Source organism: Ixodes scapularis, unplaced genomic scaffold (genome assembly GCF_016920785.2).
Source record: "Ixodes scapularis isolate PalLabHiFi unplaced genomic scaffold, ASM1692078v2 PGA_scaffold8__174_contigs__length_109621045, whole genome shotgun sequence".
NCBI lineage: Eukaryota > Metazoa > Arthropoda > Arachnida > Ixodida > Ixodidae > Ixodes > Ixodes scapularis.
The window spans coordinates 2668622-2685587 of NW_024609883.1; the positions used below are offsets into that span (position 1 = coordinate 2668622).

Sequence of the window (16966 nt, forward strand, 5' to 3'; positions counted from 1 at the left end):
AGCCAACAGAAGCGAGAAATTTCAGCGAGAAATCTTTGTTTCAAGTTAATGGGCAAACCAGAGCATGCGTAGTTGTCGTTACTTCGCGCCAATATTGCTAGTGCATTCTGTATACGAGACCTCTGACCGCGAGATAAAAGGAGCAGCTCCATATTCAGAGCGACAGCTGTTAGTAAGGACCTCCCAGGCAAATTCCATGACCGTCCTTCGCAGAAACTGCCAGTGCTGTCATCAGTCACACGATCGGTTCTAGCATCTAGCGCTGAGTTTATAGGAAAAGTCTTGCCGGATTCTAACCAGCGACCTCTATGAGTGGCAACAATCGTTTCCTATGTAGTCTACGTCTCTAACTGATCTCTCGCCCTTTTTTTATTAATTGTACCGAGCTATCAACCAGAGAAAGACGACAAAAAATAAAAACTCCCTGTTTACTGTGTTCTACATTCAAGTGTATAAGGAGTCTTAGTGATATTTATTTTTCGGACGTTAGAACACTGTTATGATTCTGTATGGTAGAATATTGTTGCGTGTTTTGCTTTAAATGTTTAGCTAAACTGTTTTTTGTGTCACCCATTCCTGTTTTGGTGGCAGTATTAATAAATAATTAAAAGAAAACAAGAGCCTAGACCGCCCACTCTACACCAGAGGAGAGCAAAGTTCAACGAGCGCGTGATGTAGGCAGGGAGTTCAAAACAGACGCCCTGACGTTCTGACCTATACTCAGTGACTAGAAAGGTAGAATATGAGCTGGAGAATTAGATGACAGCGTCCCTAGACGCCATAGCGCATTGCTCTGGTTAGAATCATTACTGGGTAGACGCAAAGCTGGTTGCCTTTGTCACTGTGCGAACGGGTTCGAACTCTGAACATTGTATGCCAGCGTTCGGCGTTCAAACCCGTTCGCTCAGTGAGCAGGCAAAACCTTTCTGCCCAATCCCTAATAATTCAAACTACAGGGTGATTCAAAGAGAGGCCAGGCTCTTTAAATCGACCGCGAAATTCGGTTTCTTAACCTATCGCGCTACGACTTTGTGCAGCCTTGCCCACATAGGGTGCATTTTTTTTTGTAAAATTTGCAAAAGCGAATTTACCTGAGTAAAAAGTAAAGAAAAAAAAAGGCTTACCTCCTATGGAAACGCAGCGAAGCCACCGGTCTTCAAACAACACGGCGCCGTTTCGCACGGGAGACAAAAGATGGCGCAAGGGGTCTTGAGGCCAACTGCCGCCAACGAACGAGCATACGACGCCGAGTGCCGGCGCCTTTAGCAGACAAGGAGCTGCAGTTTCTTGTTGTTACCGCGCCTGTTTTTGTTTCTGCGACTGTCGCCGCCTGCGGAACGCGCGCCGCTTTTGAGTCGAAAAGACCGTCTGCTAAAAACGCCGGCTCTCGGCGCCGTATCCTCGTTCGTTGGCGGCGTTCGTTGCGCCATCTGTTGTGTCCCGTGCGAAACGGCGCCGTGTTGTTTAAAGACCGGTGGCTTCGCTGTGTTTTCATAGGAGGTAAGCCTTTTTCTTTCTTTACTTTTTCCTCAGGTAAGTTCGCTCTTTGCAAATTTGACAAAAAAAAATGCACCCTCTGTGGGCAACGCTACACGAACTCGTAGCGCGATAGGTTAACAAGCCGAATTTTGCGGTCGATTTGAGAGCCTGGCCTCTTCTTGAATCACCCTGTAGAGAAATGTGTTTTGACGTCTCATTCTCCAGCTCAGTTACTACACATATAGTCAGTTTGAAGGTGAGAACGGCGGGGCGTGTTGCACATTCGAAAGGATTTCACCTTCATTTTCCTCCCCATATAAAATGCCCCTAGGATGGTCTGAAATGCAACACGAGCTGCCTGCAAAGAAACAATGGGTGTCTGGGCGGTTGAAGGTGAAAAGCAGAGGAGGCAGAAAGCCAGACGGGCAAAAGTCAAAGAGCAGAAAAGTGTTGACAGTAGAGAGGTATATAGACCGGGACTAAAGAACAAACATAATCGCAAATATATTCCAAAAGCCGGGGGAAGTCATATTATCAAAAGTTTCACTCCGGCTTAACATAACAAAACAGATAACAACAACAGATAGACGTTTCATCACCTATAGTCCTGTGGCGATAGCCACTGAGAAAAGAAGATCGCGTGCAAATAAAAAGAGGAGATCAGTTCGATTTTGGAATGCGTCAGACGTAGTCGCTTTTCGTCTGTCTTTCTCTACATTGGTGACCCGGACGCGATCTTCTTCTTCTTTTCTCAGTGGCTATCGCCACATAGCCTTTTCTCGGATGCAATGTCTTTAATCACGAGCGCTCGCAACCACATCGGCGTTTCTGCATGGCAATGGTGCTGCGAGCTATAAGAGAAAATAAAAAAAAACAACGAAGTGCTCCCCCCCCCCTCCCCCCTAGAAACGTTGCCTGCAGTCAAGAACTGGCTGCAGGTAATGGACCGAGAGGCCGGCGAAGTTGAACTGAGCGTGGTAATAGGGCTGAGGCAGCGGTCCGATAACCGCTGAGTTGAAAATGGGCTGGCGTCTGGCAGACTGCAGGCAGAGGGGATCGACTGCGTGCTATGCTCCCGTAGTTACCTCAAGGGGAAACAGCGGGCAGTCACCGGTAGCTCGAAGTAAACCTCAGACTCGCAGAATGATGCGACCAGCTGTGGGGTCGCTGCAGGTACATTCCTCAGAGTCACGGTGTTGAGCTGACGAGCGACGCTCGTGTTCTATACGACTCAACAGCCGCACTGCCCTTGACGGTCAACGACGCGCCGTAGCCGGTGACACAGCAGTGACGGCAGCGGCGAAGATAGAGCCACAGGCCAGCATGCCGAGCCGGCAGGGACGAGCGAAGTGGATGTGTCCCGACGTGCCGACGGCAGACGCGATGGGAGATGAGGCGATGCAGGTCGCAGGTGCGAAGGCCGAGCTTGAGGAAGACGCTACTGCCCTCCGCACCCTCGTCCGAAGCTACATCGTTGTAGTGTCTCGCGGAAACATTCACCTGGATGACTGATGCTCGAGCAACTCACGTTCAGGTCCCCATTTTGCAGAAAAAACGTCAAGCGACTCCGATGTCTCGAGTGGAATGTGGCGAAAAAACATTCACGCTGCGAGTTAATGGCCGCGACACGGTCGTGTCCGTTGACCGCCTCAAGCCAGCATTTGTTGAGAGCGATACGATCGCTCAGCCGACAGATCTTCCCAGCGTGCAAGCCACCTCGAGCTCAACAGCATCACCCGCGACCCGCATCAAACACTCCAGGACAGTTCACTGGGACGACTCCGTCTCCAAAGGGGGGCTATGTGGCGATAGCCACTAAGAAAAGAAGAAGATCGCGTGCAAATAAAAAGTGAAAGCCGTTTACAACTCCCTGTAACACCGAATTAGAGCACAGCTCTTGAGGAGGAGGAGGGAAGGGTACTGGGGGTGTGAAGTGACCTGGGGGGGGGATCACGTGACGATGCCGATGAGGTCACCAGTGACGTCACTGATGACGTCATCAGTGATGATGACGATGACGATGCAGATGCCGGTGACGTCATCAGTGACGATGACGTCATCGGGGAGGTCACGTGACCTCGGCGGGGGTCACGTGACCCTGGGGGTGGTCACGTGACCTGGGGTGTCACGTGACTTCGGGGGGCATCCGCATTGTCACCGTCATCATCACAGATGACGTCATCAGTGACGTCACTGATGACGTCACCGACATCCGCATCGTCATCGTCATCATCGCTGATGACGTCATCAGTGACGTCACTGATGACGTCACCGGCATCCGCATCGTCATCATCACTGATGACGTCATCAGTGACGTCACTGATGACCTCACCGGCATCCGCATCGTCATCGTCATCATCACTGATGACGTCATCAGTGATGATGACGATGACGATGCGGATGCCGGTAACGTCATCAGTGACGATGTCATCGGGGAGGTCACGTGACCTCGGCGGGGGTCACGTGACCCTGGGGGTGGTCACGTGACCTGGGGGTGTCACGTGACCTCGGGGGTCACGTGACTTCAGGGGGGTCACGTGACCTTGGGTGACCTTGGGGGGCCACGTGACCTTGGGATGACCTTGGTTACGCCGACGCCGACGGCGACGGCGACGCCAACAGCGACGCCGACGCCGCTCAAGCCGGGAACGGGCCCCTAAGAGCTGCGCTCTAAAAAAGGAGACCAGTTCGATTGCGTCAGACGTAGTCGCTTTTCGTCTGTCTTTTAGAGCGCAGCTCTTAGGGGCCCGTTCCCGGCTTGAGCGGCGTCGCCGTCGGCGTCGGCGTCGCCGTCGGCGTCGGCGTCGCCGTCGGCGTCGGCGTCGGCGTCGGCGTAACCGCAACCCTCGTAACCCTCGTGAGGGTTACGAGGGTTACGAGGGTTAATCTCATGAGGGTTACCCTCACGAGGATCACGAGGGCCACGAGGGTTACTTACCCTCGTAACCCTCACGAGGGTTACGAGGGTTAGTTACCCTCAAAAGGGTTACCTTCACGAGGGTTACCCTCACGAGGGTTACTTACCCTTGTAACCCTCACGAGGGTTACGAGGGTTAGTAACCCTCGTGAGGGTAACCCTCGTGAAGGTAACCCTTTTGAGGGTTACGAGGGTTAGTAACCCTCGTGAGGGTAACCTTCACGAGGGTTACCCTCACGAGGGTCACGAGGGTTATGAGAGTTACCCTCACGAGGGTTACTCACCCTCGTAACCCTCACGAGGGTTACGAGGGTTAGTTACCCTCACGAGGGTCACGAGGGTTATGAGAGTTACCCTTACGAGGGTCACGAGAGTTACCCTCACGAGGGTCACGAGAGTTGCCCTCACAAGGGTTACTAGGGTTACCCTCACGAGGGTCACGATGGTTACCCAGGTCGTGACCCCCCCCCTGGGGTCACGTGACCTGGGGATACCCCCGAGGTCACGTGACCCCCCGTTGACGTCATAGGCACTGATGACGTCGTCAGTGACGTCACTGATGACGTCATCGGCATCCGCATCGTCATCGTCATCATCACTGATGACGTCATTAGCGACGTCACTGATGACGTCACCGGCATCCGCATCGTCATCATCATCACTGATGGCGTCATCAGTGACGCTACTGATGACGTCATCGGTATCGTCACGTGGCCCCAGGTCACGTGACCCCCCGACGTCACGTGACGCCCCAAGGTCACGTGACTCCCACAAGGTCACGTGACCCACAAGGTCACGTGACCCCCCCGCCCCCCGAGGTCACTTGACCCACCCCCCAGTACCCTTCCCTCCTCCTCCTCAAGAGCTGCGCTCTAATTCGGCGTTACAGGGAGTTGTAAACGGCTTTCATTTTTTCTACAGTCCTTTGCAAAAAAAGTTTTCTGGACGCCGCCATTTTGCGACCACTATCAGCCAGAAATTTCTGCTATCCGCCTGAGCTGTGGAAGCCCGGCTTTTCATGAAAGTTCTCCCTCTATTTGCCTGTCCAGGATGCTCACCCTTTGTGTGTTATCTTTCACTTTGAGGCCCAGGGGCACCAGGAAATACCAGGGCTCGTAGCCCGCTCGGCCTTCGCAAGAAACAAATGAAGAAAGCGAACGTCAAGCAGCCCCCGACGCGGGACGTTCGACAGTCTTCGAGGATTATTTCCATTGAGATAATCTCCGAAAAGCCTTCCCAGTTATGTTTCCTGTCTTAGCGAAAAATATCTGACAGGTCACAAATGTTCGGTTATTTGCTTTAAGGCTGCGGTCCCACGGCAGCCATCTTGAACAAGGCGTTAATTCAACCAATAGATGGCGACACGCACCCGTGCGGTGGCCGAAACATTGGTTCACAGTGGGATGGCTCGAGCACCATCACGTTCCCCTCGTGGCCTTGCTCGCGCCGCTGCCAGCTGTGCTCAGCTAGCTCAAGTAGCGTGGCCCAGCAAACGGATGTATGCGAGAATGTCAGGCTGGGTATAAATTGTTCTCTGATATAGGGAGATGCGGTTCGGCGGTTGTAACGGGCTTTCGCAATAAATCTTACCAAGAAGGAATCAAATGTTGATTGACGTGTCAATATTCTATCAATGAAAATTTCTTCTGCAGGAATGCACGCTCAGTAGACTTAATCTTCCAAGACATCAGTAGAAGCGGACGTCAAGTAAACTGCTTCGCGATTTACTGCACTTACCTCACCATTTTAATGTCGACTGAAATAAGGTCACAAAACATTTTGTTTCACGGGGTCCGGAAGATGTTGTAAAGGTTGTTAGTTACTTCATTACTACTACTACTTCATTATAGAGGGGGTTCCCAGAAACCTTCTGGAAAGACTCGAAGTCTTCCTTGAGTCCAGCGCCATCATGAACAGTAACTGGAAACGATCCACTATTCAGTCGGTGGGTGGCGAAACGTGTCCGCATCTGCGGAGTCATGGTCGATGCGTACTCTAAGTGGCTGGAAGTTTACACGATGCCTGCCACGACGTCCAAACACGTCATTGACGTTCTACGGTCTCTTTTACCTACTTTTGCCCTACCGAAAACTTTTCTCCGACAACGCGCGAAATCTTGCGTCAAATAAAATAAACAAGTTTTTGAGAAAAAAAAAACACGGCATCAGGCATCACATTAGTGCACCATACCATCCTGCAACTAACGGGCAAGCAGAGCAGATGATGTTCGAAACGAAAAAAAGCCCTTTTTAAGCTTACTGAAGAACCAGTTCAGTGAAGAATCGCCAGGTTCTTGTTCCAGCAGCACGCGACGGTCACGTATTACACGGTAAAAACACCCGCCGAAGCAATATTCAGCGGACGAAGAGCCACACCCCTCGATCTCATGATACTATAGCCTACAAACGAAGATCGAGAGATTCCCACATCGGGAGTAATGGCAGTTTATTCGGTCGGACAACTCGTCTACCTGAGGAATTTCAGCGGAAGTCGGCGTTTCATGTAAAACTTGAGTAGAAAGGGCTCTTTGTTGGTTGACCAGAAGCTGTCATCCCTCTGAATAAGTTGGATATTAATGGCCTTGAGTGTAAATATCACTAAATCACAAAACTCTCTTTGTGTACTGTGTAACTGCCCTTGTATTTGATAGTAGAAGCTATGGTGGTGATTTGGATCTTTAACACCAGGCTCCTTTTTCTTATTTTTCGCCTCATACTCCTTTGCGGTTTAAGTATGCTTCAAGAATCTTTTGGAACGGTGACACTTTACCTCAACGAGGCCATTTGTTCCAAGTAGTCAATCAGGGAATGCTGCTAGAAATCCGTCCCTCATATTAACAAATAAGCCGCATTTCTGCACAGTGCAATTTTTCTGTTCCACGTACAGTCGTAAAGCAGCATCCTGATTGATTCTACCATATTATCTTGCGGGTGAAGAAAGTCTTTGGGTACACGATACTTGAAACAAGTCTGGCACTGTACGTTGTGGTTCGGCACCCACTAATGTCGTCGTCCTTATAGAGCCTCGTAATTTAATCCTCACCTCGTCACCTCATATTGCTCTTCATCAACAGTAAGTACAATAGGCTACCACCATATTACAATCCAAGAATTGAAAAATTCAGTCGTTCAGTCCTTCAACAAGTTTATTATTTATATAATGTTATTACGTTACATTACCTCGAGACGATCGACGTCCATCGTCGATCTTCAAATACTTATACCTGTATATAAATCAGACGCACAAAGGGGGAGGGGGGGGGGGGGGGTTCGGTGGCCGAGTGCATGGTCTAGCGCACACCAGCTTGGAGCACGTGGAGAGAAAGCTCGCGCTGCAGAGCTCACCCCACCCCTGCCCGTTTCGATCTGGAAGAGCATCGTACCGGCGTGCGGTCGTGTATCCCTACTGCGTGGTGCACGTTAAAAACCCCAGGTTTGCGCTTGTACCGCACTGGATAAATTGCTCATCTACAGCTGAGACACCAGACGCCCACTAAGGCAGACTAACTTCCGGCTGTATGAACATACACACAACAATTTGCAATTAGACACATAATAACAAAGAACACAGCGTGCCGCCTCTTTTCTTTGGATGCCTTTTTTTAAACCAGCGAAAGCTCGCGCGTTCTCTCTTTTGAGATGGTTAGAACGGTCGCACATAAAACCCGCGTTTCTCCTACCCGGCCGCTTCCTCCTCTCATTATATGTAGTTGGTTATAACTAAATAAGCTATAGTAATGGTGTATTATTCATATTTACTTTCAGTTTCCGTCAGGGAAAAGGAGCTTCGCGGGAACTAGAGCCAAAAAATGAGCTGCGCTTAGAGTATCGGCACTCTCTTCACCGACAGTGTTGTGAACGCCGCCATTTTGGTGCTTGTGCAGAGCAGGCGCAACTGCCGATCGTCATGATTCGAAAGTGCGACATCCTCAGCATTAGATTCGGTGTTAGAAAGCTCATGTAATGTTGCTTTCCTTTGTCGCAAACTGTTTAAAGTGGAGGACGGAAAAGCGTTTCTTGTGACTTCAGATAAAGCTTCAAATAACTGGCAACCATGATTTTAAGCCACAATATGGCCAAGGGTCGCTACTCTGAAGCGTAGCTTTATAATGACTCTATTCATGCTCTTGTTCAAAAGGCTTGTAATACCTGGAGGGGCCATAACGTAAGCCACGTGGATTCCACAAGCCACTACCTTTTGACACCGCCTCTTACTCATTGTTCCCGCTTGTGCCAGTAAATTAGCTACGGTTCAGAGTAACGACACTTGGCCATATTGTGGCTTAAAATCATGGTTGCCAGTTATCTGAAGCTTTATCTAAAATTACAGGAAACGCTTTTCCGTCTCCCGCAAATGTTTAAACAACCCGCGAAAGAGCATTGCAATATTGCATCAGCTTCCTAGCACCGCATCTAATGCTGAGGAAGTCGTTCTTTTGGATCATGACGATCGGCAGTTGCGTTTGCTCTGAACAAGACCCAAAATGGCGGTGCCCAAAACAATTTTGGGGAACCGAGTGCCGATAATTTAAAGCTCATTTAGTGACTCTAGACGTGAAGTGAACTCGGGTGTATTCTTTTCCTCTTCGTCTTTATTGTTTATTGATTTCAATCATATCGAATAATGAACACATTATATCACGCTACGCTTGTGTAATTATTTGTCTTAGATTTATTGACCTGACCCAGTACTTAAACCATTCATTTATCGATAGTGAATCTTCCAATATATTTCTTAAGTGTGGAGGTAAAAAGACACGGAGATTGATGATGATACAGACGCCAACGCCGCCCTCGGAAATTTTTTGAACATTAGAAATCAGCAGTTTGTCTGCCATCCGCCAGGTAGCGCAACTAAACACCCAAACAGTTTTTAATTGTTTTTAAAATTAGCTAAGCTGTACACCTATTAAAAAACCAAAGCAAGATCATTGTTAAAATCGAATATATCGCAATGTATATCTATTCCATGCAATAAATGTTATTAGATATCAATAAATATGTTTGATGTCCATAAAAGATATGCGTCAAAAACAGGTAAGTTTGATGGGCTCCTGTAGCGTTATGACTTTGAAAATGAAAAAAAGCCATTGCCCACCTCTTGGGCAACCATTGTAGCTCTAAATGTTATAAAAGATTTTATCATAGTTTAATTATCTCCTCAGCGGCATTTGAAGTACCATGACTCGAAGCAGAAAAAAGTGCTACGTTTCATAAACAAAAAGAATTTACACAACATTAAAATTTTTTTTGCATATTATCAATTATAAGCACTACATCTCTAGCTAATTTCATTGTCCTAGCGCTTGTCATTAAAAACATATTTCTGCTGAAAAATGTCAATTTTAGGGCAATATTTGGAGGGATGAAAAAAACAAAGTAGTCCAAATACCAAAAAAGTGTATCGTTACATTCTGCTCCAACATCATCTTAACAAAACTGCTATATTGAAACCGTGCTATCTTTAATGGATCGTTCATAAAACATGAACTAGCGGAGCAAGTGAGGGTCCGCGCCATCATATTCGCAACGCTACAAATGCGCATGAACAGTAAAAACCAACACACACATAATATCAAATGAAAGAGGATTGCATTGCCTTTCGAATGACATCAATCCCACAAAACAGTATTTAAAAGGAGATGAGTAATGACCTGCCAAAAGGACCTAAACTGCCACATTCAGTGGGAACGTGGCCTTAATGCTGTGCAAAACAAAAAACAAAAAAACACGTCTTTTTAAAACGTGCCTTAAAACAAGCCGGATTCCGTCCGGTCGTCGAGACGTGCCTGTGATCGACACTGTATATTGGGTATTCTGTGTTATTTTAGATCTTTCTCAAGTCCTGTTCGGATAACGCGACGCCGTTCGCTACGTACAATATATGGTGTTCGATTAATGGGACTCGTTCAATTTCATGTTGTGAGCGTGGAATACCCATGCATTTCGGCTATTTTGTGTGGGTGAGTATTTTCGACAGTTAAGACTTTTGTAGACTGACACGGTTGAGCGTATGGTGTAAAAATGTCAACATAAAATGAAACAAACATTCCAGTTGCGTTCGTTCTCTTGCACACGGAGCCACAAATATAGCTCTCATTTGTTTGTTTTTGTTCTCAAAAAGAGTACAGTGCATCTTAAACACCGTGATAAGTTATATTAGCCACAGAACATAAAACAAAATAAGAAAACGGAGCAATCCAGCCACCACTAGCGTCCGGAATTGCGGATACGCCGGCTGCCGCAGGCCACTGACTAAAAATCCCTCAGTCCAGCGCCGATGTATGAGTGTCCGCAGCAGAATAAGGTTTCATAGACTGTCCCCTTATTACAAGGAACGAACTTCATGCTCTGTTAATGTGTCATTCGTTGTTGTTTGTTTGACTGCCAAAAAACGCCCAAACAGAAGCAGGCAACACACAACAACGAATGCCACATTAAGTAGGGCATGAATATAGTTCCTTGTAAAAAAGTGGGCAGATCCATGAACTCGCCTTCTCCTGCGGGCACTCGTACATCCGTCAAACGGGGAGATGCCTAATCATCACACTACGTTAAAAGGTGGACCATACTCCCGTTTATCAATGCATTGCCGAGACTGCGGCTGTGAACCACGGTTTAATGACACAAATATCCTGCACAAACACCAAACTCGGTTATCTAGGAACGTTATTGAGGCCTACCATGTAGCAAAAAAGAAAACAACGTGCGTGAGCCAACCATCAGTGAACCTCAGATAAAGTGAGATGGCCTTTTTTGACCTTGGATAACTCCTCCTTCAAAGAAAACGAAAGATAAGCTACCCCACAGTAAAAGAAGATGAAGCCACACCACGGTGAAAGAAAAAGAAGACTCCATATCCGCGTGTTTTCTATATAAGAAAGTTGATGGTCCGCGCCTTATCTTGTATGTATTCCTCTCCTCTGTGTCCTTGTGTTTTGCGCTATTTTTCATGTGACTTACGACCAACGCAATGCCTCCAGATTGGTTAGAAATGTCCATGTGAGTAGAAGTGCCGAAATTTAGATATAAAGAACCATTCACGATAAGACTATTCGTGCGGTATTTGAGGGAAAAAACACAAGAAATCACAAAGCGGTGTTTTTTGGGGGTTTTTTTCGTTTTCCAGTCACGCTGTCCGAAGTTCCTGTCCCCACCTTCACCGGACACAATCTTCTTCAGGCGTTTCTTCATTATGGTCAGTCGCAACTGCCTGATGAGCCTCACGGATGTAAGTCGCTTCGAAGCTTGATATCTAGAGGCATAAAATATCGCATACTTTGAGGTTCCCTTTCGCCACCACGTTTAATAATAAAAACAAACTGAGAAGATTTCGAACCACAAACTAACACCAAATATCCCCCGAATTATTTCACAGATACACCTTAAATTAACATACTTACGCGCCGTGCCACATTCAAAATCAAACATGGAAGTTTAGACATTTATACACGTAGGTGCAGAACCCGAAGCCTGTAGGGTAGTTTATTTATTTATTTATTTATTTATTTATTTATTTCAAGATACTGTTAACCCCTCTTGGGGTCATTACAGGAGAGGGTAAAAAAATGTACAGTGATAAACAACAGCAGCAAAACAAGAACACCGCATACATTGCAGGAGAATGTAAACATGCATAGAACTAAGCAGCAGCAGGAAAACGAAAAACACTGCATCAACAAGTATAATTTGTAATCATATTACGAAGACAACGTTATTAAACTAGCAAACGGCATGCACCACTCAATAGTAACAATGAACAAACTAGTTCTGCAAGCGCTTCAAATTATTTAAAAACTCTATAGGGGAACTTGAGTTTACAATTTCCTGCGGTAGAAGGTTCCATTCATCTATTGTTTTAGGAAAGAGAGAACAGTGAAACACATTAACTCTACATTGAAAAGGCTGGATCATTTTAAAATGGCTATTTCTTAGAACGCGAGTTATACGGGGTTTCCAATACAGGGTGTAGTCAGTGCTGAAAAAACCATGATACATTATAAAAATATACTTTAGTCTAGTATTCCTGCGCCGCTCAGAAAGAGGTATAAGGTCAAGCTGTTGACCTTATACCTCTTTCTAGATGTAGACGAACCGACAGAGTCGGTTCGTCTATATCTAGAGAGTATATACCGAGCCGAAAGTCTTTGTACGTTCTCTAATTTCTGAATGTGATTTTTTCTTATGGGGGTCCCATATTACGTTTGCGTACTCTAATACTGGTCGTATGACGGTTTTGTAGACCATCAGCTTGGCACTCATAGTCGCATATCTAAAATTTCTTTTCAAGTATCCTAATGTACGCTTAGCAGAACAGCAGATTTTGTTAACGTGGCTCCCCCATTTTAAGTTATTTTCAATAGTTACACCCAAATATTTATAGCTATTCACTTCTCTTTAAGGAGACCCGTTAACTGTGTATACATAAGGTAGAATATTTTTCTTATTTGATATCCTTAGAAGTACAGTTTTGTCAACATTAATTACCATCCCCCATTCTTGACACCATGACCCAATTTTCTGTAGAGCGCTGTCCAGATAAGTTTGATCCTCGCTAGTTTTGATATCTGTATAAAGAAGACAGTCATCGGCAAATAATCGTACCGTAATCGAATCATCAATGGCTTGCGCAATGTCATTAATATATATTAAAAATAAAACTGGACCCAAAACGGAGCCCTGTGGTACTCCCGATGATCCGATGATACTGGTAAAACGCTAGATGCCGTGCTATTTATTTCCACAAATTATCTTCTTTCCTTGAGGTATGCATTTATCCAATGGAAGCATTCGCAGCAATTTACAAATAGTTTTTATACGTAAAAACTACATTTTTGTGCTTTACATAGGCGTTTGGTGCACCTCATTTAGGGACTGTAGACCACCTGAGAATCTTCGCCATGAAATCGAAATCTGCAATAGATGCGTGTACACCTCAATAAGTCCTTGAAAGAGTGCACGCAGCTCTGTCGGGATATTTGGGACCCATTAAATAAGGACTTTAGATTGGCACCTTGCTTCGGGACAGCCAAGTGGACCTTATAGTTTCTTAATAAAGGTAGCTTTATGTCAAACATATTTAGTCAACGCCAGTTAAAAAGTGTGACTTATCAAAGCTGTATGTTGGGCTAGTTGGTATTGGTCTTGGGTTGCCAAAGGCATGGTAGCGCTTTTTTGGACGAGGACAAAACTGCCATGACTGCCATGACTGCGGGTGCAAGCCTTTGTTTGACTCATGCTCCGTACTAGCTAGACATAAAAATAGAACTGTTAGGGAGATTATCGAAGCAGACGAAATAAAAAGGGCAGGGCTGGGGTGTGTCAGCGTTGCATCTATCGACCTTTTCGATAAGGAGGTGCAGTTCATGCAAGTGGCGGCTAGGCCTGGGGTTGGTTGATTGATAGGATCGAAGCGTGTATATATGCCTCATTTCCATGTTGATTAAATAGTTGCAGTCAGCGCTCGTGTCTGTCTTGTCTTTCTTTCTTTTGTCCTCGTCCAAAAAAGCGCTACCATGCCTTTGGCAACCCAAGATAAAAAGTGTGACTGGGTTAAAACATATGAAAGACGTTTAGAACACCCTGCATGGCTGAGTTAGAGCGCAGCCCTTGAGGAGGAGGGGCATGGAAGGGTACTGAAGAGAGGGTATACCCTCCTCCTCACCTTTTCATCCCTGCCACTCCTCCTACCCTCCTCCTCCTTCACCTCCTTCTCCCCTCATGCTTCAAGCTCCTCCTTTCCTCTCCTCCTCCGCCCCTCCGCCCTCTCCTCCTCCCCCTCCTCCTCCCTTCCCCTCCCTCTCCTCCTCCTCATGCCCTCCCCTCGTCTTCCTCCTCCCCCTCCCCTTCTCCCCCTCACCTCCTCCTACTCCCCTCCTGCTCCCCTCCCCCTTGTCCTCCTCCCCCGCCTCCTCCTCCCCACGTGGTGCACATTTCCCATACTGCCCAGCGCGGTTACGCCGACGGCGACGCCGACACTGCTCATGCCGGAAACGCGCCCATAAGGGCTGCGCTCTAAAATGAAGGGCCTTATTGATTTTTACAGAAGCAGCTGATTATTTGACGCGTCTTTTCAGGGCATGTTCCAGCATGATGAGGAGCAGAGCATGATGACGAAGGGGATGTTCTATGGTATGCTAGGACGTCTATTCGAGTCCAAGGACGTTGCAGCCAAGTTTGTGGAGAGGAACGGACATCCGAGCAAGCTGACCGGTTTGCAAATGATGGCCTTTCTTCTCAAGGTTTGTGAGAAGGATGGCCACGCCATGTTGACTTCTCGTAAAGGGAACTTCAATTCGCACACATCGAGATGGGTTATGCATCCGCGGGCTAGAGCATTTACCCGCCGTTATTGAAAACGCAAACGTGCACTAATGCGCTGCTCACTTTGTCCGTTAATGGTTCCTAAAGTACCTGCTTGATTCAGGAAGCCGCCACGGACAGACGCCCACGGTCCCACGGCTTGATAGCCCTAGATATTCCGTCGGATCTAAGTCATTCAGGGCGCAACTCTTAACGCCGATGCTATTACGAAGCGTGTTTTGAGATTTGTGTCCCCAACGACAGGCTCAGTGCTGGAAGGAACACTATCTCCAGCTTGCCAAGGATGCCATAAAGAACATGCGCATTGAACTCACGGAGGAACAGACAGCGGTGGAGATGTTCGACGTTATTTCGAAGTCATTGCCACTTCCACCAGAGGTAGGTGCATTGTTCTCTTAACCTTATAGAAACATATGCACCCATACGACTCGCATCCGCATACCATAGTACCTTGGGAAACAGCAACAGAACAGTGTATATATATCGTTTCTTTCTCAATGAAGAATTCACAGGTGAATTTGTTGTTCGGCTAGAGTAGTCTACCTTATTTTTCCTGTCAGATGTTACAAAAATTAAATAATTTTCTTGCGCGTATCATTATTTCTTTTCATTTGCGATAATTGATTTAAATTGATGTGGCAGACTGCATCTGATAACATACTCAGTATGTGATGTGTATAGCATTGTAAAAAAAATGCGAGATTTCTTGAACCCTGTAACTTTAACTTAATGTAAAATATGCGATATGCGTCGTACGGGTGCATACCACTAGTTTATTTTTGAGAGGAAACTTCCTAAAGAAAAGAGTAAACAGCTGGCGTGTATAATTTCAGCCTCACTTTAACCTGATGACCACCTCCATGCTCTCCTCCATGAGCAACCTGATGCTCCTCGTGACCTTGGGCAGCGTTTCCGGAGGTAAGACGAAATGCTCGTGTAAAATATCATTGTTATAAGACCCTGTCAAACATGCATCCTCTGAGAGTGGGTCCGTAAGAGTGGCGTTACAAGTAATCTTGCTCTTGTTTTACAGCGCAGCTCTAAGGCGCCCGCTTCCGTGTTTCGCGGCGTCGGCGTCGGCGTTGGCGTAACCTCGCTAAATTTAGCAGGAAAATGGACGCCACGTCTTTTTAAACTTAGGCTAGGTGGCGCAAGCTACCGCTCGTTAAAGGGTATAGCCATTAACATCCATCCATCCGTCCGTCCGTCTGTCCGTTCGTCCGTCCGCCCGCCCGCCCGTCCATCCGTCCGTCCGTCCGTGACTTCAACACCAATTCGATCCCACGCTAAAATTAGCGGGGAAATTCAGTTTCTCCGATAGATTTAGCGGACAAATTCAGCTTCTCCGCTAGATTTAGCGGGAATTTCGACGACACGTGACCTCAACACCAGTCCGATTCCCCGCTAAGTTTAGCGGTTTCAAATATCAAATTTCCAAGGACACTATGTAGGCTGTCTCGTTACACCAACAGCCGCAAACACCGAGTTAGGCTAAGATCATAAAATGCTTTTAGTACAGCTGTCACAGGCATACTGAGGAAGCAAGAAATTATTCCCGGCCTTGCTGGTGACACAGCAGAAGCAAAAGGCGCATTGACACGCGACACACAAGAATATCTTCCACGACGCAGAAGGGTGGCATTGTCAAGATCCCACGACAAACGATCGTCAGGCGAAATCAACTTGGCTTCCGGCCAACGATCCGATAGTTGCCGTTTGCGATATACGAAGTACCGAGGCGACTTCCGTTAGAACGTTTTTCAAGCTGCAGCAAAATGCCCCGTCGCACGCACGTGTGAAGACTTTCATTAAAGCTTTCTCGCTCGTTTTTTTACAGACCTGACACCTGAAGTTTTCTCTGACCTCGCCACGCTGTTGTCCAACTGCAAGCAGGTGGAGAGCGCCGATGTTCCCGCCAGGCTGAAGGTGACCTGTCCTTACGAGGGGACATACAAAAATATTCATACTGTCACAAATAAAAATGACCCAATGAAAATAAAATTTAATAACTGTTTAGAGAGGCACACGTGTGCCTACTAACTTGAAGGAAAGAGAGCTAACATCTTCCGTTTGTGACGGAAGCGCGCCTGACCCAATCGTGCCGAATGCCCACTGCCCCTCTACGCACGGTAAGCTCAGGTACGCTACGAACTAGAACACGCGGTGAGAGCGTACAATAAGCTGGAAATTTTCAGTATAGCTCAAAATTTTAAAAAAGGAACTGGTTCGAACCCACTCCTCTGCAAGG

General features: G+C 46.9%; 1 protein-coding gene across 1 annotated transcript in view; it reads left to right on the forward strand.

Moving 5' to 3' along the window:
- LOC8041303 (putative phosphoenolpyruvate synthase) overlaps positions 1-16966 on the forward strand; it is a 394011-nt gene that overhangs the window by 288138 nt on the left and 88907 nt on the right. The window contains exons 24-28 of the mRNA XM_040214093.3: positions 11525-11626; positions 14472-14636; positions 14962-15096; positions 15552-15636; positions 16556-16644. Coding sequence (XP_040070027.1) covers positions 11525-11626; positions 14472-14636; positions 14962-15096; positions 15552-15636; positions 16556-16644 — 576 coding nt within the window. The remainder of the gene's footprint in view (positions 1-11524; positions 11627-14471; positions 14637-14961; positions 15097-15551; positions 15637-16555; positions 16645-16966) is intronic.